This window comes from Stegostoma tigrinum, chromosome 20 (genome assembly GCF_030684315.1).
Source record: "Stegostoma tigrinum isolate sSteTig4 chromosome 20, sSteTig4.hap1, whole genome shotgun sequence".
Lineage (NCBI taxonomy): Eukaryota > Metazoa > Chordata > Chondrichthyes > Orectolobiformes > Stegostomatidae > Stegostoma > Stegostoma tigrinum.
In genome coordinates this window covers 8,134,026-8,158,484 of record NC_081373.1, presented here as the reverse complement: position 1 = coordinate 8,158,484, position 24,459 = coordinate 8,134,026, and the positions used below count along the sequence as shown (strand labels likewise).

Below are 24,459 nucleotides of genomic sequence, written 5' to 3'. Positions count from 1 at the left end.
CACACTGAACCCAGAAACCTCTTCCTAACAGCCCTTTGGGTACTCTTGCACCATGGGATACAGCGGGTCAAGGATGTTCCTCAACAGAAACTTCTCCAGGGCAGTTAGGACTGGCCAATAAATGCTGGGCCAACCAGCAGTGCCCACGTCCCTAAAATGAACAAAAAAACATCCTGAACAGCAACTTGACCAGATAGCGCAGGATCATTCATGCCAACGCTCACCCTTTGACAAGCTTTGGCAGGGACTCAGCTGCATTACTGTGCTAGGATGTGAAGGAGATTTAATAGAAGGATAACAGGGATGAGGGAATGTTATATGGAAAGGTTAGAGAGGTCGGAATAACTGCATCCGAGCAGAGAAGGTTAATGTGAGATTAGATATGGGTGTTTGACCTGGAGTGATTTTGAGATAGTTGACTAGGAGGAAAGCTTTTCCACTGATAACTAGGAGACAAAGACTTAAGACATGCAGCAAAAGAACCAGAGAGATGATGAGGAGAAGTTCCTTTTAGCCAGGACGTCCTAGAATGTAGTGATTAAAATGGTGGTGGAAACAGATTCAGTGGTAGCTTTCGAGAGGAGGATAAATAGTTGGTTAAAAAGCAAGGTTGGCAGTGCTACAGGGAAAGGACTGGGGAAAAGTGGGTCTCCAGCAATGCAGTACTCCCTTAATACCGCAGTGAAGTGGCAGCCTACATGCTGGGCTCAGGAGGACGTGACTTGGTGACTCAGAGCCAAGGTTAAAATGGACAAGCCACCAATGGGGCTGGAGAAAACAAAGGGGAATAAAACAAGGCCGTCAGCTCATACATTGTAACGCCCTGAAACCTGATACATCGCATCATCCTTTGTGCTGGCTTGCAGACTGCGGTCTAGTTAACCCGAGTGGTAAGGTTACCTAGTGACAGGCTCACATAATTGGTTACACAGTAAGGGTCTTTTATTGCAATGAAAATTATTTGTGACAGAGCAAAAGTCTCAAACAGTGAATTTCTAGGCTCTGCTGAATGTGGCCTGAAACCACAGCTTGCAGAAGGTGGGTCTCGATAGTCCCAGTTCTCAGAGTGTGACAAACTGTGGGACTTAGTGTCAACTCTTAACTCCCTTAAAAACAAACCTGAAATACTGAGGATGTTGGAGATCTGTAATAACAACAAAGTGCTGGAGAAACTCAGCATCGATGAGGACAAAAGAGCAGAATTAATGCAGAACACGTGGGTTAATGCTCCCTGGCCAACATCTCTATCTCAGATTTGATGCAGTACTCCAGTGAAGGTCAGCGCAAGCTGGGAGAACGGCAGCGATAATGGGAACTGCAGATGCTGGCGAACCCAAGATAACAAAGTGTGAAGCTGGATGAACACAGCAGGCCCAAGCAGTGCTCCTGCTTGGCCTGCTGTGTTCATCCAGCTTCACACTTTGTTATCTGGAAGAACAGCACCACATTTTCCGCATGGGGACTTTGCAGCTCTCTGGACTCAATACTGAGATCAGTAATTTTAGGGCCTAAACTCTCCCATGTCCCAGCTCCCCCACCCACCCCACACACCAGGCCTTGTTACCACATAGCCTGCCATTACACACCCCCTGTTGTTAGCCACTAACAGTCCCCATTAACAGCTATTCACCCTCCTGGCCTGATCGTTAGCAACTCCTTTGTCTGTCCAATACTCTTCTTTCTCTTTGGGCTCTATCCCCACCTATCATTTAGCCCCTCCTCCCCACCCTATCATCTGCACATAAACTGACATTCTTCTATTGATCATCAAGTCTGAGGAAGGGTCACTCAGCCTGGATCATTATCTCTAATTTCTCTCCACAGATGCTGCCAGACCTGCTGAGCTTTTCCAGCAACTTCTGTTTTGGTCTCCTAGTTCCAGCATCCGCAGTTCTTGTGGTTTTTATTTTAAAGTGGAGTTAAAGCCTCAAATCTGAAATGCCTCGAGGGGTGAACAAGAATCTGACTCTCAGATCTGAAATGGTAACCTTGCTCCTCACTCCATAGATGCTGCCAAATTGACAGTGTTTCCAGAACTTCTAAGTTTCTATTCCTTGCTGACCATGCCAGGGTGTCAGCGTGGCCTGGCCACAGGCAGATATTAACTTCATTTCGGCACAGCTCATTTTCACTTCTAATCATTCTATGACGTTGCGTTCCCTGGTTATCAGAGTAAGCACAGGGTGGAAAACTTCAGCAGCACTTTTTGCTCGGTACACTGCAGGCTGTTGCACAGGACGAGGTCTTTCCTGCTGCTGATGGGTCAGTCAGCTTGAATGGATCAACAATGGTACCCTAAAGAAATGGGATCAACAAAATCAAAACGTTAAGACCTCATTAATCATGCAGCAACTCCACCGATCATTCATTATATTTAGGGCTCCCTGAGATACACAAGACAAAAGGTGAACCAACAGTGTCAGCCATACCTTAAGTGGGATGCACTCTGCTCTCTGAGCCAATAGGCTAAAAATACAAGAGCCATTCCAGGCTTTAAGCCTCACAGACAAGTCTGAGACTCCCAAGCAGTACTGAGAGAGGGCTGCACTGTTAGCTTGCAACTTTAAACCCCATCTTCTGACCCTCTGAAGAAGTCGTTCCAGACTGAAATGTTATGGTCATACAGCACAGAAAAAGAACCTTTGGTCCAACCAGTCCATGCCAACCATAATCCCAAACTAAACTAGTCCCACCTGCCTGTGCTTGGTCCATAACGCTCCAAAGCTTTCCTACTCATGAGCTTATCTAAATGTTTTAAGTGTACCCACATCCACCATCCCCTTCAGAAGTTCTAAGATTGGTGAAGCAGCAGATAGTGAAGGGGACTGTTGGAGAATGCAGCAGAATATAGATAGATTGGAGAGTTGGGCAGACAAAATGGCAGATGGAGTTCAATCCGGGCAAATGCGAGGTGATGCATTTTGGAAGATCCAATTCAAGAACGAACTACACGGTAAGTGGAAAAGTCCTGGGGAAAACTGATACACAGAGAGATCTGGGTGTTCAGGTCCATTGTACCATGAAGGTGGCAACGCGGGTCAAGAGAGTGGTCAAGAAGGCATACGGCATGCTTTCGTTCATTGGGCAGGGTATTGAGTACAAGAGTTGGCAGATCATGTTGCAGTTGTATAGGACTTTGGTTTGACCACATTTGGACTACTGTGTGCAGTTCTGGTCGCCACATTACCAAAAGGATGTGGATGCTTTGGAGAGGGTGCAGAGGAGGTTCACCAGGATGTTGCCTGGTATGGAGGGCGCTAGCCATGAAAAAAGGTTGAGTAGATTAAGATTATTTACATTAGAAAGACGGAGATTGAGGGGGGACCTGATTGAGGTCTACAAAATCGTGAGAGGGATAGACGGGGTGGATAGCAAGAAGCTTGAGTGGGGGACTCAATTACTAGGGGGGCACAATTTCAAGGTGAGGGGGGAAAAGTTTATGGGAGATATGTGTGGAAAGTTCTTTACGCAAAGGGTGGTTGGTACCTGGAACGTGTTGTCAGCAGAGGTGGTAGAGGCGGGCACGATAGAGTCATTTAAGATGTATCTAGACAGATACATGAATGGGCAGGGAGCATAGGGATACAGATCCTTGGAAAATAGGCGACAGGTTTAGACAGAGGATCTGGATCGGCACAGGGCTTGGTGGGCTGAAGGGCCTGTTCCTGTGCTGTAAATTTCTTTGTTCTTTGTTCATTCCACATGCAAACCAACCTCTGTGTAAAAACTTTGCTTTTCACGTATTTTAAAATCTCTTTCCTCTCACCTTCAAAATGTGCCCCCTAGTCTTGAAATCCCCAACCCTAGGGAAAAGACACCTCTCATTCATAGAGTCACACACCATAGAATCAGACCCTTTGGTCCAACCAGTTCATGCCAACCATAATCCTGATCTAAACAGTCCCACCTGCCTGCACTTGGAACATATCCTTCCAAACATTTCTTATTCATGTAAGTTAACTGTTTCTCTCTCCACAGATGCTGCCAGACCTGCTGAGCTTCTTCAGCATCCACTACTATGAGTTAAGCCCCATTTGTGCATTCAGATAGCCATAAAGGAAGATCCTATGACCCTATTTCAAAGAGAAGTTGGGAAGTGATCCGTGATCCTGGCCATTATTTATCCCTCCAATAACATCACTCGGAAACAGATTATCTGCTCATTACCACTTTGCTGCTTGTGGGATCTTGCTGTGCTCTCACGTTACCTCCACTGAAATAGTAACCACATTTCTAAAACTGGCTGTGGCGCTCGGCAACCCTGGTGGTGCTGAGAAACACTATATAAATGCAAACATCTCTTGGGAGCAAGAACATTAATTTGTACAGTCACCTCTCAAAGACGTCACAATCATTTCAGATCCAGTCAATTACATTTTTTCCATCCAATTATGTTTCTGTTAAGCTTCGTATTTTTAACACGTGCATTAGTCTGTTGTGGGCTCACATCTGAGCCATTGGCCAGCTCAGTGGTGACTCAGGCAGATGTGAAAGATCCCTGGGTATATTTCAAAGAAGGGCTGCGACAGGATTTTTTCTACATCTGAATAAACAAATTGGTGTCTGATTTAAACAAGGACAGCTCCAACAAGAAGTACCCCCAAGTTATATAGCTTAACTCTAGACCAGCTAAACACACACTCCTAAACAGCTTCCACCTCCTAAAACTCTGTCCCAATTCACACCAAATGCCATTTGCTCACCAGCCCTATGCTGACTCCCAACAAAGAGCCTTTCCACAACCACTTCCACCCGGAAGGACAAGGGCAGCAGATACATGGGAACACCATCCCTTGCTAGTTCCTCTCCAAGCCACTCACCATCCTGACTTGGAAATATATCGCTGTTCCTTCACTGTCGCTGGGTCAAAATCCTGGATTGGCCTCCCTAGGGGCATTGAGGGTCAACTCACAGCAATATGGACTGCAGCGGTTCAAGGAGGCAGCTCACCCCCACCTTCTCAAGAGAAATAAATGCTGGCGCAATGCCCATGTCCAAGCAAATTTTTAAACACTTGAAAGTATTAATTTTGAAAATTCTCATCTGCTTTTATAAAATCCCTCCATGACCTTGCTCCTCTCTAACTTGGGAATCTCCAACAGCTAAGTCTGACTTCTTAAACATCCCCAATTCGAATCGCTCCACCATTAATAGCTGTCAGCTCTGGAATTCTCTCCCTAAGACGCTCCTTTTCTCTCCATACCTCAAAGGTGCTCCTCCGAAACTGTGTTTTTGTCCAAGTTTCTGGTTGTCGGGCATATTGACACCTCGCATGTCTATCTCAGTGTCACATTTCTCCAGTGTACAACTTTGGAACATGCTACTCTGGTAAAAGCTCCATTACAAAATGCAAGTTACTATGGGGCTGTAACCCAGGATTGAGTGTAAGATTAAACTGAGCCAAGCTACTGCTTTTACTGGGCAAAAATTACAAATGGAAATAGTAACAAAAAGAAGTCTTTTTTCATAATTATTACAAAAGTTTTCACATATCTGCACATTCCTAATGAGTCAAGAGTGAGGGAAAATAATTGTAACAACCTTTGAAATTTTAATTCCATAACAGTGCTAATTCTCTTGCCACTGGAGAAACTGGGTTTTCAACTGTTGGAGAGTTAAGTTTGTTTTGTGTCAAATATAATTTTTAATGTCAGCGTTATTGCTGTTATGAATCACAATGTTTCTGCCCCCGTAACCACTTCCTCTTGCGAAAATGTTGCTCCCCTCTTGGGTACAGTCCCACTGGAACCTGCCCAACCAATCAATCCATTATCAGGGAAGGCCATATGGGAGAGGATGGCAATGGTGGGAAACTTCCAGCCTCTACGCTTCACTCTTTACTTCCCGGCAATCGCTAACATGCAGTGTAAATAAACTTTTGCTGCAAATGCCATAGATAATCACCGAAAGTGAGGTGGATGTGTTTTTGATCCATTAAGGACAGAAGGAATAATCAATACTTAGCACCTGGACCAAAAAGATACAGAAGAGTTAGATCACTCAGCCCACTGAGTCTGCTCCATCATTCGATCATGGCCACTATGTTTCATGATCACACTCTCCTGTGTTCTCACTGTAACTTTTAATTTTTTTTCATTCATTCACAGGACGAGTGCATTGATTGCCAGGGCAGCATTTATTGCCCATCCCTATTGCCCAGAGGGCAGTTAAGAATCAACCACATTGCTGTGGGTCTGGAGTAACATGTAGGCCAGACCAGGTAAGGATGGCAGTTTCCTTCCCGAAAGGACATCGGTGAACCAGATGGGCTTTTTAATCTTTAGGTTCTTAATTCCATGGTTTTAATTGAATTCAAATCCCACCATCTGCCATGGCAGGATTTGATAGCTGGGACTCCAGAATACTGCATCAATAGTTCAGTGATAATACTACAAGGATGTTGATGCCCTAACTAATCATGAAACTATCTATCTTTGTCTAAACGCATTCTATTACTTGGTGTCCACAGCCTTTTGCAGCAATTCCTACAGATTCACCACCCTCAGGCTGAAGAAATTCTTAGTTCTAATGGTGAATGGTGCCTGAAACTTCAATTTAGCCTCAACATTTCCTGCCTTGACTTAAACTGAGTTCCCATATTTGGACCTTCTTGTTGCACGTGAAAGGTACAATTGGTTTCAGCATCGTTGAATTGAAAAGGCAGAGATAAAGGACAGGCTTGTCTAGCCAGAGACACATCGACAGGCAGAACTAGCCAGGGCTGGCATTTCCACAGTCACCATTGGGATCCTCAGCTTTGGCAGTCTGTGACACAGTCAGTAGCATCCTCTCGTCTCAATCCCAAGGATCTGGGTCAAGGGTTTGAACACTAAAACAAATCAAGGCCTGAGTTTCAATACGATCAAAGCTCTGTGCAAGTGGAGTCCAACATTTCAACACAGTCTTGTAAACACCTTAATTCCAAAATAATACTGCTGGCCATCTGTTAGATTTTCAAAGGAAAAGCTGAATTCTTGCAGTCGCGGAATTCCCTCATCTCTTCACAAACATCCGAAAAGGTCAACAGAATGGAGAATTGATAACGTGCTCGAGATCTTAATATGCAGCTTCTTGGGTGGTCTTTGATGAGGTGTACTCAGGCTAACGAATAGTCATTGAGGGGTACAAGGTTCTTGATACAATTTATCAGAACATAACGTTCATTCTGTAGTCCCAAAGCTTCATGTGATTATAATAAATTCCTCCTCAATTCAATCCTAAACAGCTGTCCCATTCCAGCCCTGAAATTCCAAGCTCGAGATTGCCCAGCCAAGGGAAATAATTTGTCAGCATCTACTCTAATAAGGCTGTGCGAGTTTTGTAGGTTTCATTAAATCATCTCTTATTCCTTTAAACTTGAAAAAAAACATAGGCCTACATCCAGTCATTGTCCTCAAGAATAAATCCCTCATCCCAGGAATCAGTCTAGTGAACTGTGGCAATGCATCCTCTAAGGCAAATACCTCCTTCCTTAGGTGCAAACTGCACACCGCACACTGTACTAACACTTTACTAGTCTTGTTACAAGAAAGGTTAATTCAGTATTCACTTTCTGTTCTGAGGGAGGGTCACCAGACCCGAAACGTTAGCTCCGTTTTCTCCTTCACAGATGCTGCCAGACCTGCTGAGCTTTTCCAGCAACTTCCAATGTTGTTCAGTTTCCTAATGGCTTGCTGGGCCTCAGGTTCCAACTCCCTCCGAAACTGGGGAAAAATCTTATTTCTAACCCAGCATCCAGTCTCATCCACTTGATGGTGTTCCGCTGTCAACTGCTAACCAGGACTCGTTACAAAGTCTAAGGTCAAGTCCACAGATGGTAACCTTAATGCTGCTCAAAGATCAAGGTAAGATCCAGCACTTCAATAGGTCCATTCAGTTCTGTACAATGTGGAAGAGTGTGAAGCAACATTCCATCAGGGAAATATGAAAGTATGATGGGAACGTTTTGTTCTAAAAATGCCCTGATGCCTAACAAATTTATCAATTATCTGCACATGTTTACTTCAATTTTGCTCAACATAATTTACTACATTGTTTTCTATCTCAGTTTGACCTTGCGCAGAACAACTGCTAAAGATTGGCATTCGAAATCTCGAAATTAATCGTTTGTTTGTGAAAGCAGTGGGGGCAAGAAAATCTGCAACGTGCAGTTGCTCTGACTCTTAGAGGGTTCTTTCCAGATAAAACACTGAATTAGTTAAGTTAGAAACAAAGCAAATAACTTGCTAAACAATGTGGGAATGAGTTTGTCAAGTATGTGATGAGAATGCAACAGGAAAGAGTAACCCAAAACCTTTATTAAATCCTATCATGACTCCGTTGAGAATTGGAATTCAGATTTGAAAGATCTGGTGAAGAAACTAAAAAGGTGATTGAGTCGGATGCTGTAAAAATTTTCCGTTAAATAGCGAAACACATAATTCTGATACCAGTCCCTCCTCCAGAACAGCCCTCTGACGTACTCATTTGTATCGAAGCCCTACCTGAGAAACCGAGGGCTGAGGGAGGCAAGAAATACAACAGATTGATGGGGAGTAGGAGGGCAGAACAAAGTTCCTTTCATGGGAGGTGCAGCATTTCTGAGAGAGCCAGCTTTTGTCGCCTGTTAGCTAAGAGTCAACCACATTGGAGTAAATCTGGACTCATACGCAGACCCGGCTGGCTGAAAACAGCAGAGTTCCATTGGACGATGGTGGTCACATTACTGAGATTCGTCTCTACATTGCTGACATCTTATTAGAATTCACCAGCGGCCGTGGTGGGACTCCAGAGTTTTGGTGAGGGCCCCTAAATTATCAGCCCGCTGGTGTGATCATGATGCAACTGTCAGCCAAGTCCAGATGGTGATAACAAAGATAAATATTCAGTATCCGTCGTCAATCTCCCTCACACACAATGGGAATGCAAAGTCTCTCCATCAAACCACAATCCAAAAGCAGCACTAACTTGATGGGTGACACACCCCAAAGTACGCCAGTAAAACGATAAAACAAATGGCCACCCTGCAAAATCTGAGTGCCATTTTCGAAATACATCAATTGCACATACCCACTGGCATATTATTTTAAAAAACACACCACGACATAAGATCCTGTGGAATTTGCAAACCTGTCAACCTGATAACTGGACTAAATCTGCCAATTTAAGATATTAAGGGCTAACAGGAAAGCAAAGAACTGTGACTGCTGCAAAAGGGAAAATAAAAGAGCTGCAGAAACTCAGTTTCGAGTCCAGTATGACTCTTCCCTTTCACTCTACACCACCAGCAGCGCGCACAGTTTTGCATTTCCAACGTTACTGTGTTGTCTGCATAGCTTTGTTTGCGTTATTAGATAGTGATGTTTTCTTGCCCAGCTTCACAGCAAATACACAATGTTCAAGAAGAGACTGTACCAGTATGCCTCTGTTAATACACTGCTATTCACCAGCTGATCCCTTTCTGTGGCACACTGTCGACACTGGAGACAAAACAACATTTGTTGTAGTTGCTTGGTTCATATTACAGGAACCATTTGGAAAATGTTAGCTTTTTAAAGTAAAAGGGAATTTATATAAATTTTGAAAAGAAAAAGAGAGACAATAATTGGTTAAAGCAAATAAGATCTTAGCTGTTTGACACAGAAGAACGTAAAGCTGCTATAGTCCAGGAAGATTGCTCTGTTATTAGACAGAGAGATGATTGGTGGTAGTTTAACCTGAGGGTCACCATGCCTCAGGCGAGGGGAGAGGTTGAAGAGGAGATGGTTACCTCAGCCAATGAGGGAAGCTGTTAGCGTCACTCTGTGTCATAAAGCAGCTGTCCAATAGACTGAGCTAACCCAATCCCTGCACAGCACAGAGGAAAAGGTGAGTGGGGATTGACAATGCCTTCTGCTAAAAGTGTTGTCAGTGAACTGCATTAGGAGCAAAACCAACGTTGCTGGAAAAGCTCAGCAGGTCTGGCAGCATCTGTGGAGGAGAAAACAGAGTTAACATGTTGAGTCCGGTGACCCTTCCTCAGAGCTGATGGTGGCTGGGAAAACGTCGGTTTGTGTGCATAACATAGGGAGGTGGGTGGGGTAAGGAGTAAACGATAGGATAGAGCCCTCTGGACTCATATTAAGGTCAATAGTTTAGGACCTAAACTCTCCCATGTCCCAGCCCCTTACCCCACACACCAGGCCTTGTTACCACACAGCCTGCCTCTACTTACCCTCCGTTGTCACTAACCGTCCCCATTAACCCTCCCGGCCTGATCGTTAGCAACTCCTTTATCTGTCCAACTGTCTTTCTCTCTCTTTGGGCTCTATCCTATCGTTTACTCCTTACCCCAGCCATTTCCCTATGTTATGCACACAAACCGACGTTTTCCCAGCGACCATCAGTTCTGAGGAAGGGTCACCAGACTCAAAATGTTAACTCTGTTTTCTCCTCCACAGATGCTGCCAGACCTGCTGAGCTTTTCCAGCAACTTCTGTTTTTGTTCCTGATTTACGGCATCCGCAGTTCTTTCAGTTTTTATTTAACTGGAGACCAGAATAGCAGCGAGTTAAAAACCAAAAGAACTGCGGATGCTGTAAATCAGGAACAAAAGCAAAGTTGCTGGAAAAGCTCAGCTGGTCTGGCAGCATTTGTGGAGGAAGAAACAGAGTTAACTTCTCGGGTCTGGTGACCCTTCGTCAGAACTCTTGTTTTCTCCTCCACAGATGCTGCCAGACCTGCTGAGCTTTTCCAGGGACTTTGCTTTTGTAGCAGGGAGTTAAAGGCTGCTACATAACTAGGTCTGGAAAGCATGGCTCTGAGTACACCTTACTGGCACAGTCCTATCCAAGCAATGTCCCCTTTTGAAACATCTCACCCACCATGCTCCATGGCTTCGTACCTCCTTATGCTTACATTCCTCTTCCAGTGGGAGCCTGCTTCCATTGGAACTTATGGCACAAACATGGAGTCCCTTGGGGGACATGGGGTGACTAGAGCAGTGCACCTAGTACACAGTTCACTGAAACCCCCCCAGCTCTTCCTACCAGCCACAAACATACCGAAAAGATTTCCAGGCTGCTAACTGATGTGCTTCATTAGTTATAAATGCACATTCTGTGGCCATCAAGTCCTGCAGTGGGATTTGAACCTAAAGCCTCTGGCTTGCACTGTGCCATGAAGCCTCCCATCTTTTGACGTGAAAAGATGCTATTTCAATATTAGCTGAGGTTGTTGTTCTGTGTATCAGAACGAGTGAAACAAGGCTGTGTGTAACAGCTGATTACCAAACTGTGCTGAAATTATTCGAGCAGCTGCCAGATTGGCCAAAGCAGCATCATTATTTTCCAAACTATAGACAGCGTTCCATAGAAAGTACAACCACGCAGGAACAGGCCCTTCGGCCTAACATGCCTGTGCTGACCACAATGCCATTCTAAATTAATCCCATCTACCTGCCAATGGTCTGTATCCCTCTATTCTCTGCTTGTTCATGTGTCTACCTAAATACTACTTAAACATTGCTATCATATCTGCTTCTCCCAGCTCCTCTGGCAGTGTGTTCCAGGCACCTACCACCCTCTGTGTAAAATTTCTTGCACATCTCCTTTAAACTGTCCCCCTCTTCCCTTAAACCTATGCCCCCTAGTATTAGACATTTCAATCCTGGGAGAGAAAGTCCAACTGTCCACCCTATCTAAGCCTCTAATCATTTTATATCCTTCTGTAGGGTCGTCCCTCAGCCACTGATGTTCTAGAAATAACAATCCAACTTCTCCCTCATAGCTAATATACTCCCGTCCAGGAAACAGCAGTCCCACCATGTTCATTAACCTGGCCCTACCTGTTCTTGCTATTAGATTTGACTTAATTTCTACCTTCTTCTCAATCACTCCACAGTTCTGCTCTAGTTCCCGCCTTCCAACCACTGCTTTCAACATTCCCCAGTGGCACTAGCAAATCATTCTGCCAGGATACTGGTGCCCCTCCAGTTCAGGTGCAACCCGTACCGGTCTTTTGTACAGGTCCCTTCTGCCCTGGAAGAAATCCCAAATGACAGCAACTGTTTAGCCACAGGTTTAACTGGAAGTCCTTCCTAATCCTCGCCTCACTGATGCATGACAAGGGAGTAATCCCAAGATTGCAACTCTTGAGGTCCTGCTTTTTATTTTCCTCCCTAGCTCCCTTTGCAGGACCTCATCTCTCTTTCTGCCAATGTTGTGGGTACCAATATGGACCATAGCCTCTGGCTGCTGACCCTCTCCCTTCCTAATGCCCCCCCGTGCCTGCTCAAAGGCATCTTTCACCCTGACACCAGGGAGACAGCACACTGCCCTGGGGTTTCACCTTGTGGCCACAGAAATGTCTCACTGTGTCTCTGACCATATAGTCCCCCCTATCGATACTGATCTACACTTTAACCCTCCCTGTTATACGCCTGTGCCCGATGAGGTGCGACTGCCCTAGCAGCTGCTGCTCTCCCGAGAGGCCATTCCCCCAACTAACAGAATCCAAAACTCCTCCACCCAGTGTTTGTAAGTGTCTGTGTGAAGTCAGGACAAGAGTGTGTTCTGCTCCACAGCTGCCTCTCCCAGCCCTTCCCATCACCAATCCCCACTCCTCCACCAAGCTCACTTCTATCCTGCCTCTCCCACCCATTCCCATCACCAATCCCCACTCCTCCACCAAGCTCACCTCTATCCCGCCTCTCCCACCCATTCCCATCACCAATCCCCACTCCTCCACGAAGCTCACCTCTATCCCGCCTCTCCCACCCATTCCCATCACCAATCCCCACTCCTCCACCAAGCTCACCTCTATCCTGCCTCTCCCACCCATTCCCATCACCAATCCCCACTCCTCCACCAAGCTCACCTCTATCCCGCCTCTCCCACCCATTCCCATCACCAATCACCAATCCCCACTCCTCCACCAAGCTCACCTCTATCCCGCCTCTCCCACCCATTCCCATCACCAATCCCCAAACCCCACTCCTCCACCAAGCTCACCACTATCCTGCCTCTCCCACCCATTCCCATCACCAATTACCAATCCCCACTCCTCCACCAAGCTCACCTCTATCCCGCCTCTCCCACCCATTCCCATCACCAATCCCCACTCCTCCACCAAGCTCATCTCTATCCTGCCAGTCCCACCTCAAAATAACACTCTGGGAGACAAAATGGGGTTATTGCAATGGGATCAGTGATAATGGGAACTGCAGATGCTAGAGAATCCAAGGTAATAAAGTGTGAAGCTGAATGAACACAGCAGGCCCAGCAGCATCTCAGGAGCACAAAAGCTGACGTTTCGGGCCTAGACCCTTCATCAGAGAGGGGGATGGGGTGAGGGTTCTGGAATAAATAGGGAGAGAGGGGGAGGCAGACTGAAGATGGAGAGAAAAGAAGATAGATGGAGAGAAAAGAAGTTAGGTGGAGAGGAGAGTATAGGTGGGGAGGTAGGGAGGGGATAGGTCAGTCCAGGGTAGACGGACAGGTCAAGGAGATGGGATGAAGTTAGTAGGTAGGAAATGGAGGTGCGGCTTGGGGTGGTAGAAACGGATGGGTGAGAGGAAGAACAGGTTAGGGAGGCAGAGACAGGTTGGGCTGGTTTTGGGATGCAGTGGAGGGGAGGGGAAGAGCTGGGCTGGTTGTGTGGAGCACCCTTGTCTGCTTTCCGGAGAGACCACTCTCTCCGCGACTCCCTTGTCCGCTCCACACTCCCCTCCAACTCCACCACACCCGGCACCTTCCCCCGCAACCACAGGAAGTGCTACACTTGCCCCCACACCTCCTCCCTCACCCCTATCCCAGGCCCCAAGATGACTTTTCATATTAAGCAGAGGTTCACCTGCACATCTGCCAATGTGGTATACCTTATCCATTGTACCCGGTGTGGCTTCCTCTACATTGGAGAAACCAAGCGGGAGGCTTGGGACCGCTTTGCAGAACACTTCCACTCGGTTCACAATAAACAACTGCACCTCCCAGTCGCAAACCATTTCAATTCCCGCTCCCATTCTTTAGACGACATGTCCATCATGGGCCTCCTGCAGTGCCACAATGATGCCACCCGAAGGTTGCAGGAACAGCAACTCATATTCCCGCTTGGGAACCCTGCAGCCCAATGGTATCAATGTGGACTTCACCAGCTTCAAAATCTCCCCTTCCCCCACTGCATCCCAAAACCAGCCCAGCTCTTCCCCTCCCCCCACTGCATCCCAAAACCAGTCCAACCTGTCTCTGCCTCCCTAACCTGTTCTTCCTCTCACCCATCCCTTCCTCCCACCTCAAGCCGCACCTCCATTTCCTACCTACTAACCTCATCCCACCTCCTTGACCTGTCCGTCTTCCCTGGACTGACCTATCCCCTCCCTACCTCCCCACCTATACTCTCCTCTCCACCTCTCTTCTCCTCTATCCATCTTCGGTCCGCTCCCCTCTCTCCCTATTTATTCCAGAACCCTGTCCCCATCCCCCTCTCTGATGAAGGCTCTAGGCCCGAAACATCAGCTTTTGTGCTCCTGAGATGCTGCTTGGCCTGCTGTGTTCATCCATCTTCACACTTTATTATCATTGCAATGGGATACTGGAGAGTGCCCGAGTCATTGTGTGACACAGAAACAAACGTTTATCAGCATTATCCTGTTCCAATCCAACACAATCAGACTCACACCAGCCTTAACTGTGGCACAGGTTAACGAGATTAGAGAATGCAGCAGGACGCAGAATTTGTATCTAATCGTAATTGTGTGGAGCAATACTTCATGTTTCAAATTGAATGGAAACAGTTTCTGTCTTGAACTGTATGTTGCATTCTGTAATCAATGACGGGGAACGTCTGCAGTGTAATACACTCACATAATGTCTGACAGTCTCAACTCTCACAGCCATTCAGCCTCTCCACCCTTTCATAGTTAAAAAGATCTAGAAATTCAAAGTTTTGATATTCTTTTTATGCATCCTGGACTAATTTTATTGTTGCCAAAATTTTCCCTCTGTCCACTGCCTTTCTACATCCTTGGGGCTTACTATGTACTGTAAATTATCTCAGTAAACATTTTAACTTATTGTTAACTTTACACAGAAATGTAGGAAATAGGAGCAGGAGTAGGCCATTCAGACCCTCGAGCCAGCTCCCCCATTCACCATGATCATGGCTGATCATCCAACGCAGTCACCTGTCCCTAGTTTCTCCCCCATACCATTTGATCCTCTTAGCCCCATAATTCATATCCAACTCCTTGAAAACATTTAAAGTATTGATGTTAACTGCTTTCTGTGGCAGAAAATTTGACAGGCTCCCCACTCTGAGATTCAAGAAATCTTTCCTCACCTCAGTCCGAAACAGCCTCCCATATAAACTGTGACCCCTGGTTCTGGATTCCCTAGAACACCGCTCTTGCATTTACCCTGTCTAATTCCAGTAGAATTTTACAAGTTTCTATGAGAGCCACCCCGCACTCCCTGAGGAATCAGTCTGGCAAATGTTTGCTGCACTCCGTTCAGAGCCCAAAACAAAATCCACAAAATATATATCGTACATCTGATTGTTCATTTTGAGCCGTGTTCTTTCAGGTGAAAACCACAGCTATCAGACAGATGAATCCACTATCTTTTTTTCCTTTAAGAATTAGAACTAGCTTTATTGTCACACGCACTTCAATGTGTGCAGGGAAAAGCGTACAAGTCGCTGTTTGTGGCACCATCTCAGGTACAAAGGTCCCTAGGTACAGCTTTTCCAGGAACAGTTCTTGCAAAGTTAGAGAAGTGAAAAAAGGTCCAGCAATGCAGATTTAGGAATGAGTTGTAACATAGAGACAAAAAAGTACAGAGAAACGGTGTTCCCGCCCAGACCACCTAGCCTCCAGTCTGCATTGGGCTTTGATCCAGACTGTGCCTGGCTTCACAAGGCTGGAAGATTGTTCTGGAATCACTGAGACACTGGAGGGCGCCACCGAAACTGTGCCAGGCTGAGAGACCACCAAGCTTTTAAAAGAAAATCTCCCAGGGTTTTAAGAAAAAACGTACTTGATCACGGGATATGAGGATCGTCATTTGTATTTATAATCCTTCCTTAATCACCCTGGAGATTAAATCCAGTCATCAGTATCATGATTGTTTCAGAGATGAATAAATAGCTCTGCACAGCAGTTGGTGGGGACTGCCTCCAGGAACTGCTGCGGTCCATGTGCTACAGCACTCAGAGGGAGGGAATTCTAGGATTTTGACCCAGTGACGTTGAAGGAACAGCAACATATTTCCAAGTCGGGGTGGTGACTCTGGGGAAAATCTGACTCAGTTATCTTCTACCCTTGCTCTTTGTGTATCGGGGTGCCTCTGTCTCTATTGTGTGCTTTCTTCACTGTGTCTAATGAACACTTGTCACAGCTAACATTGCTGCTCTCTCCTCTCTGATCCACTATACAACACAACACATCTCTGCTGTTTGACGAAACAACATACAGCAGTTGAGGTGAGGAGCACAGCTATATTTAAAGGGTGGTGTTTAAGTGCAAACTAAAGTTGTCACAGTCCGAGAGGTCTATTTTCTCATTACAGACACTAGAAGGGAGTTTAGCTTGAGGGTCACCATGTCTCATTAGATGGCTGAGGCTGGGAAGCCACAATCCTGCATGGTAACATCGACTGGTACAAGGGTTGAACCCATGCTGCTGGCATCACCCTCCATTGCCTTCCAGTCAACTGAGCTGAATGACCTGCACTGTGCCCACCCTTTAGTTCAGTGTACGTGGAATAGAGGGATAAATGGTTGGCTAATAGGGAAAGCTGAAGTAGGCTTGGAACAGGCCAAAATGCTTCTCATGTTGAGTGGTCTGTTTCAGTGCTGTAAATTCTAGGGAACACACACCTTGCCATTCTCCGGCTAAAATTCACCCTCACTCAGGATTTCAGCACTGCTGCCTGTTTGGGGGACAGGCTGAATGACTCGTTATAAATTTCAAGAAAACAAAGTGTGAAGCTGGATGAACACTGCAGGCCAAGCAGCATCTTAAGGGCACAGAAGCTGACGTTTCGGCCGAGACCCTTCATCAGTCTAGGCCCGAAACGTCAGCTTTTGTGCTCCTGAGATGTTGCTTGGCCTGCTGTGTTCATCCAGCTCCACACTTTGTTATCTTGGATTCTCCAGCATCTGCAGTTCCCATTATCCCCGTTATAAATTTCAATTGCTTTTACCTTTGATTTTGTGGGTGTATCTTCTCCAGAACATGCAGCCACTTTCCCAACTGGTTTAATGCTGAATGCACGAGCAAATCGCGATGCCTGGAGAATTGCTGCCACCTCTTCATCCACAGTTACCACCTCACCTTCCTGAGCAACAGGAATTCAAAAAACAGCGTTAAATTCAGAAGGAGCTGAAAAGGTGGTCATAAGGCAAGCCATACCATGTCAAAACCTCGCTACCACAGCAAGTGGGTACAGGAAATAAGGTTAGATGGTTTACAAAGGACACAGGATGAGGCCATGAGGGAAGAGGAGGTTCTGCAAACTGTGATCAAGTGGATAGAACGGCGAAAGACTCAGCTAGTTTCTATGCACATTTTCTAATTGATAAGCACCTTACAGTCATAGAAATGTATAGCACAGAAAAGGCCTTTCAGGACTCGTCCATGCTGACCAGATATCCTAAATTAATCTAGTCCCATTTGCCAGCATTTGGCCCATTTCACTCTAAACCCTTCCTATTCATATTCCCATCCAGATGCCTTTTAAATGTTGCACCTGTACCAGCCTCCACCACTTCCTCTGGCAGCTCATTCCTTGCATACACCACCCTCTGCACGATAAAGTTCCCCTTAGGTCCTTTTCAAATCTTTCCCCTCTCACCTTAATCCTATACCCTTCTAGTTTTGGACTCACCTGCACTGGGGAAAGGCCTTTGCTATTCACCCTATCCATGCCTCTCATGATTTTATAACCCTCCATCAGGTCGCCCCTAAACCTCCTGTGTTCCAGTGAAAACAAACCCAGTCTATCCAATCTTTCTTCATATCTAATGCCCTCCATACCAGGGAACATCCTGATAAACTATTTCTGTACCCTCTCCAAAGCATCCACATGCTTCTCGTACTGTGGTGACCAGAATTGTACAGTCAGCTGTGAAGGGTCACTGTCTGGTCAGTTCACTGCTCCTTCTTGGAATTCATTCGTTTTGAGCTTTCTTACACCTCAACAGCTTGGTTTCACAAGACGTGAGAATGGCCAGCATTGGTTGCCAATGTTCAGCTGCCCTTGAGAAGACTGAATAGATCTGAACGGCTTGCTAGATCCCCTTCAGAATGAAGAACTAATCACATTATTTCGGGTCTGGGAGTCACAGCGAGGGTCCAACGGGTACAGATGACAAACTGTCTTTCCTGATGGGAAACTGTGACCCAGATGGATTTTTAGTTTCACAATCACCATTACTGATTCTAGCACACGTAAAAATTCTAGATTTTGCTTTCTTTAAAAAAAATTCCTCAACTATCCCTAGTTCAACTTGAACTCATACGTCTGGGTCGTACCCTGGGTTCTCAATCCACTGGCCCCTGAGCATTCTCAGTCCAGTCCTTTAGGGATCGGTTAGCTCAGATGGCTGGACAGCTGGTTTGCGAGGAATTACACCATCAGCATGGCTTTAACTCCCGCAACAGCTGGGGTTACCTTCTCTAAATCTTAGCCTCTCACCTCAGGCACGGTGACCTCCAGGTGGAACCACCACCACTTGCCGCGCTCTATCTCCCTCCCTCCCTCCCTCTCTCTCTCTCTCTCTCTCAGAACAGTCCAGTGATCCTCTGGAACTATGAGGATTTTCACCAGTGGCCTCTGATTTCCCAGTCCAGTGTCCGTATTATCGTACCCTCTCGGATAATCAAAACCATTTCTAGTTGTAAATCTTGAACAGATTGGGATTTGAAACCTGAGCTTTACATTAAAAGTGTAGTTGACATCAAACTCCAGCTTTTCTTTAAAGCCTCGGATTGATCCATTGTACGTTACGCAGCATTTTTCTTTCGCACAGCTGGCTGGGATTTTAAACAATCTGTACATGGCAGAAACAAACTTGAAGTCTCCTAAGAGGAGAGAAAAGAACATTTGAAATGGTCTGAAGTAAAAATTACAACAATCATCTCAGCTGGAAACTGAAACTTAAAATTTTCTACCGCTTTACCGTGACATAAATTTGAATAATGAGCACATTGTGGCAGCTGGAGGATTTAGGAGGTGATGAGCATACATTAATCTGTGAGTGAGAGTAGACAGCTTTACCAGGCACGGAGTGGGGGGGGATAGAGAGAGAGAGAGAGAGAGAGACACGCAGGGGTGGGGGAGGAAGGGGGCCGGGTGAGGGATAGGGGGTTGGGGGAAGAAAAGAGCGTGGTGGGCGGAGGAGCAAGGGCGTGGTGGGCAGAGGAGCAACAGCGTGGTGGGCAGAGGAGCAACAGCGTGGTGGGCGGAGGAAGAAGAGAGTGGTGGGCGGAGGAGGAGGAGAGTGGTGGGCGGAGGAGGAAGAGAGAGGTGGGGGAAGAGAGAGGTAGCAGACTTTGTGAGAGACAGACAGACAGAATATGGGAGGGGGTGGTTGAAGGGAGAGAGGGAGATGAGGGGAGAGAGAGCGCAAAGGGACAGAGAGACTCACGTGACACTGTCATATGATTACAGAATGTTTCAGCACATAATGGGGACATTGGCTCATTATGTCGATGTGACAACCATCCAATTAAAACAGGCCCAAATCCCATCACAGCAGATGGCAGAATTCAAATTTAAATTCATAAAATCTGAAACTGAAAAGCTAGTCTTAGTGAAGGTAAGCGCAATATTATCATCGATTGTTGTTAAAACCCTTTCTCGTTCGCTGAGTTTTTTTCAGGAAGGAACTCTGCCATTTTAACTTGGTTTGGTCTACATGTGACTCCACACCCAGGGGACAGGCAACAAAATGTTGTTTTTGCCAGTGACACCCATGGAAGAATAAAAAGAAAATCTCCCTCCTCACATCTCTGATTCTGACGGTATCATCAGCCAGGTGAGCAGTGAGGGCAGGACAGTACCTTCGACCATCTAGAGGGACAAAGGAGGAGATGTGCATGGGAACACCACCCCCGGCTCCATCCTTAGCAGCACCATGGGTGGTTAAAGATCATGAAGAATGTACTGGTTCAAAAAAAAGCAGCTCAGTACCTTTTTCACCTCAGGAGAAACTCCAGGGGATATAAGCCTAGCCTGTCCAACCATTCCTCGTAAAGCAATGTGCTTATCTAGTTAGTAGTCTAGCAAATATACTCTGAAATATACTCTGATCTCCTTCCAACACAGTTAGATACTTTCTTTCATTAGGTGATGAGTATTGTACACGTTTGGGCTCACCAATACCCTGCAGAACTGAAACATAACTTCACATATATTTATATTCAATTCACTTTTCAAAATATTATAACATTCCATTAACGTCCTTAACTGCATACAGACTAGCCATTTGTGTTTCTTGCACCAGGACAACCAGATCCCTCTCAGTAAATTCAGCATTATGAGCATCATTTGTTCCATGGCTGTTCTTTGTTCTTTCTTGGGATGTGAGTGTTATTCATAAGGCTATTCTCTCTCTTCCCTCCCCCCTGCTCTCTCTTCCCTCCCCCAATTCTGTCTTCACCCCACCACTCGCTCTCTCTCCCTCACCCCCACTCTCCCTTCCCCCCAACTCTCTCTTCTTCCCCCCACACTCTCTCTTCCCCCCCACCCCACTCTCCTCTCACTATTTATTTCAGAACTTCCTTCCCCCTCTCCATTTCTAAGAAGGGTCCTGAAACGTCAACTTTCCTGCTCCTCTGATGCTGCCTGGCCTGCTTCGTGCCTCAAGCTCCACACTGTGTTATCGCAGACCAGAAAATGAACTTTCACAACTAATTGCCTTTGCTGTTTAGCCTCAAGTCATTGGACATGGATGTCTAAGAAAAATAGAGTTGGATAGTCAAATTGAATGGTGCAGCAGGCTCGAAAGGCCTAAGGGCCTACTCCAGCTCCCATTTTCTATGGAGCAAGTGTCAGTGATGACGGCCATAGTACAGTCACTAAAACTCGTTTAAAAAAGAACTGACCTCATTCACCAATGTCCTTCAGGGAAGGAAATCTGCCTGTTCTTACCTGGTCTGGCCTACAAGTGACTCCAGGCCCACAGTGATGTGACTTATTACCTCTGACATTGTTGGTTTCCAAGACAATCTCCAGTAATTAAAGCGATAGACAATGACGTGCCCTTGCCAACAGGGCCCACATCCCATGGAAATATTAAATAAAACGCTCCATCTTTTAAACATCACAGTTTATGAATGTTTTTGAATGTGTATGGCACTAGTGGTGTGTTGACTCTTGGTCACAGCTGTTATAGAGTTTGAGTTTACAGTCAGACAATGAAGACAGCAGCGACAGCTCACCTTAGAATCACACGTTTGTCAGTTCAAACTCCACTCCTGACCCTCCCTCTGCACATAAATCTACACTGATGCTCCCACTGCAGTCCTGACGGGCTGCCCACGGTGCCATCTTCTGAGTGGGGTACAAATCTGAAGCTAAACCCGCCCTCCCTGATGTAAAAGATCTCACGGAACTATTCTGAAGAATATCAGGAGAGCTCTCCCGGCCTAGGGGCAGCTTCCCAAGAACAGATGATCAGGGTGCAGGCTGTGGGGAGGATTGGTTGACACCTTACAACAGTGACTACCTCAGAAAAGTATTAAAGATCAGCTGAAAAGCACTTTGGGATGGCCAAGAAAGGTGCTATATAAATGCCAGCTCTCTCAGCATTCAGTCTAACAAAATACACAAAGGCTCATCACACAGATAAACAGCTCTCGATAGACAAAACAAGCACCAGCTAACACCAGCAATCCTTGACTGCTATTCAAAACTTGCCTCCTACTCGCTCCCCTCATCCCAGCAATTATCTTCAAAACACATTAGATCTTCAAGGTTTTGGAGACGAAGAGAAAAACAAAATGATCAATTCTAACACAAGGTAAGAAAGGATTGACTCTGCCTGCTGCTGCTGATATGACCAGCGTGTGGGTCACATTCAAGGCTCCACTCCAAAAGGCAAAACACATTTGTTTTGGCTGCATCCACATCAGAAAACTTGCAAGCAGCAGATTCATTTGGAAACAAGCTGCACCCAACAGCCCACATACAGCAACACACGTTCTCAAAACAGCCTGTGATCTTTGGCTCCTGAGGAAAGCCTGATGGGACTGGATGTCAGTTTCTGCATAGAATATCGTCTTCTTTTATTCGTTTACAGAATGTGGACATCTGTGGTTAAGCCAGTATGTATTGTCCAGAGGGCAATTAGGAGTCAACCACATTGCTCAGGGTCTGGATTTACATGTAGGCCAGACCAGGTAAGGATGGCAGATTTCCCTCCCTAAAGGGCATGAGACTAGCTTTTCATTGAATTCAAATCTGACCATCAGGATTCGAAGCCATGCCCCTGCAGTATAACCTGGGACTCAATTACTACGATTAACATCACCACTACACCATCTCCTCCACTGAAGAAGTTTAAGTTAACCCTGGTCATTGCACGGTGGCTCAGTGGTTAGCATGGCTGCCTCATAACACCAGGGGCCTGGGTTTGATTCCAGCCTCAGGTGACCGTCTGTGTGGAGTTTGCACATTCTCCCCGGGTCTGCGTGGGTTTCCTCCGGGTGCTCCGGTTTCCTTCCACAGTCCAAAGATATGCAAGTTAGGGTGGATTGGCCATGCTAAATTGTCGCACAGTGTCCAGAAATGTACAGGCTGGGTGGGTTAGCAGGGTTACAGTGATAGGGTGAGGGGGTGGGTCTGGGAGGGATGCTCTTCAGTGGGTCGGTATGGACTCACTGGGTTGAACGGCCTGCTTCCATGCTATAGGGATTCTATTGCTCTAACTCAGTACTTTCCAAATGAGGGCCACCAGATAAGATTTTCGGGCTGTAGGCTGAGAGGCAGCCACGGTATCATGGACTCGGGCCAGATTTCCAAACGGCCCCCTGGAACTCCCTACACTTGTGTCTGCTGATGAGGAGGCAACTTGAAGAGACTGATCTCAGAGCCTGCTTCTTCCTTTCCAGGGAACATCTGCCTGCACCTCGCTCAACCCCGTTCCCCGAAACCCTCCCCCAATGGCTAGGCTCACACAAAAACGTGAGGGAGAAAACACAAGTCACGTTGGGAAACATTCGGAGAAACAGCAGCCCGGATTGAAGGCAATACGTTGGAACGCAAACACCGATCTGTCAATCCTTGAGTTCTTACCAACAATTTCCTTGAGCTCTGCATTCGTCACACTAATTCTCTTGGCAGCGGCGAGGTGAGGGGTACTGAATCCCACTTCCTCTGCGATTGTGAAGAGATCTTTCCACCACAGAGCTCCTCCGAGACATTCGCCTGAACAGAGATGATCAGACTAAGTTCAGCGGACAGAATACATCGTGTTACCCGGTTACTGAAGGCAGGTTACCACAAGGTTCACAACAAAAACCAGCCTGGCAACCCATCGCTAGGTCTTAGCCAAAGCCCTGCGGACCTGGACAAGTGATTTGCTCTCCTTTGCTGCCCTGTGCTCACCTGAAGTCAAAGGTAAGATTGACAAAGGTACTCACAGACATATTGAGGTCAAAAACGCACAAGCTGGGCACACAACATCGGTGGTTCATCAAGTTAAACCTGGTAGTTTCATCCACATCCACATTTTTCCTTTTTGTTTCGCTCCCTCAACTTTAAACCAGCAAAATCAATGCTGCGGCAGAGGGCACAGGAGGGTGGGGGTAATGAACTCTTCAGCGGCTGGAAGTCAAAATCCAGAAGGTTCTACATGAAGCAGACAGCTCACTCCTGCAGTTTGCTGCACAGCTGACAACAGCGACAACTGCCACTGCCGCATCCGCTCCCAGGATGAGGCATTCCACTCCCGGACATCCCAGATGTCCTCGTTTTTCAAGGACCGCAACTTCCACCCCCACAGTGGTCGAGAACGCCCTCGACCGCGTCTCCTGCAATTCCCACAACTCATCCCTCACACCTCCTCCCCGTAACCACCACCAAAACAGAATTCCCCTCGTCCTCACGTACCAGCCCACCAACCTCCAACGCATCATCCTCCGACACTTCCGCCATCTGCAATCCGATCCCAACACCAAAGACATTTTTCCCTCCCTACCGTTACCTGCACTCCAGAGGGACCACTCTCTCCGTGACTCCCTTGTCCGCTCTGCACTCCCGTCCAGCCCGACCACTCCTGGCACTTTTCCCTACAACCACAGGAAGTGCTACATTTGCCCTTATACCTCCCCCCGCCCCCCCACCTCCATCCCAGGCCCCAAGAGGGCCTTCCACATTAAACAGATGTTCACCTGCACATCTGCCAACGTAGTATACTGCATCCGCTGTTCCTGTTGTGGCCTCCTCTACATTGGGGAAACCAAGCGGAGGCTTGGGGACCACTTTGTGGAACACCTACTCT

General features: G+C 46.5%; 1 protein-coding gene across 4 annotated transcripts in view; it reads right to left on the bottom strand.

Annotated features, from left to right (window-relative positions):
* Nucleotides 1-942: 942 nt before the first annotated feature.
* The window catches only part of as3mt (arsenite methyltransferase), a 41,661-nt gene continuing 18,144 nt past the window's right edge, over nucleotides 943-24,459 (bottom strand). For 3 of the 4 annotated variants that reach the window (XM_059652971.1, XM_059652969.1, XM_059652970.1), the window contains 4 exons: nucleotides 23,253-23,384; nucleotides 18,894-19,036; nucleotides 17,157-17,291; nucleotides 943-2,295 (listed from right to left, as the gene is read on the bottom strand). In XM_059652971.1, the coding sequence (XP_059508954.1) occupies nucleotides 2,194-2,295; nucleotides 17,157-17,291; nucleotides 18,894-19,036; nucleotides 23,253-23,384 (512 nt within the window). In that variant the 3' untranslated portion in view covers nucleotides 943-2,193. Of the gene's footprint in view, nucleotides 2,296-17,156; nucleotides 17,292-18,882; nucleotides 19,037-23,252; nucleotides 23,385-24,459 lie in introns of those variants that run through there. The other variant, XM_059652973.1, reaches the window with a different exon arrangement.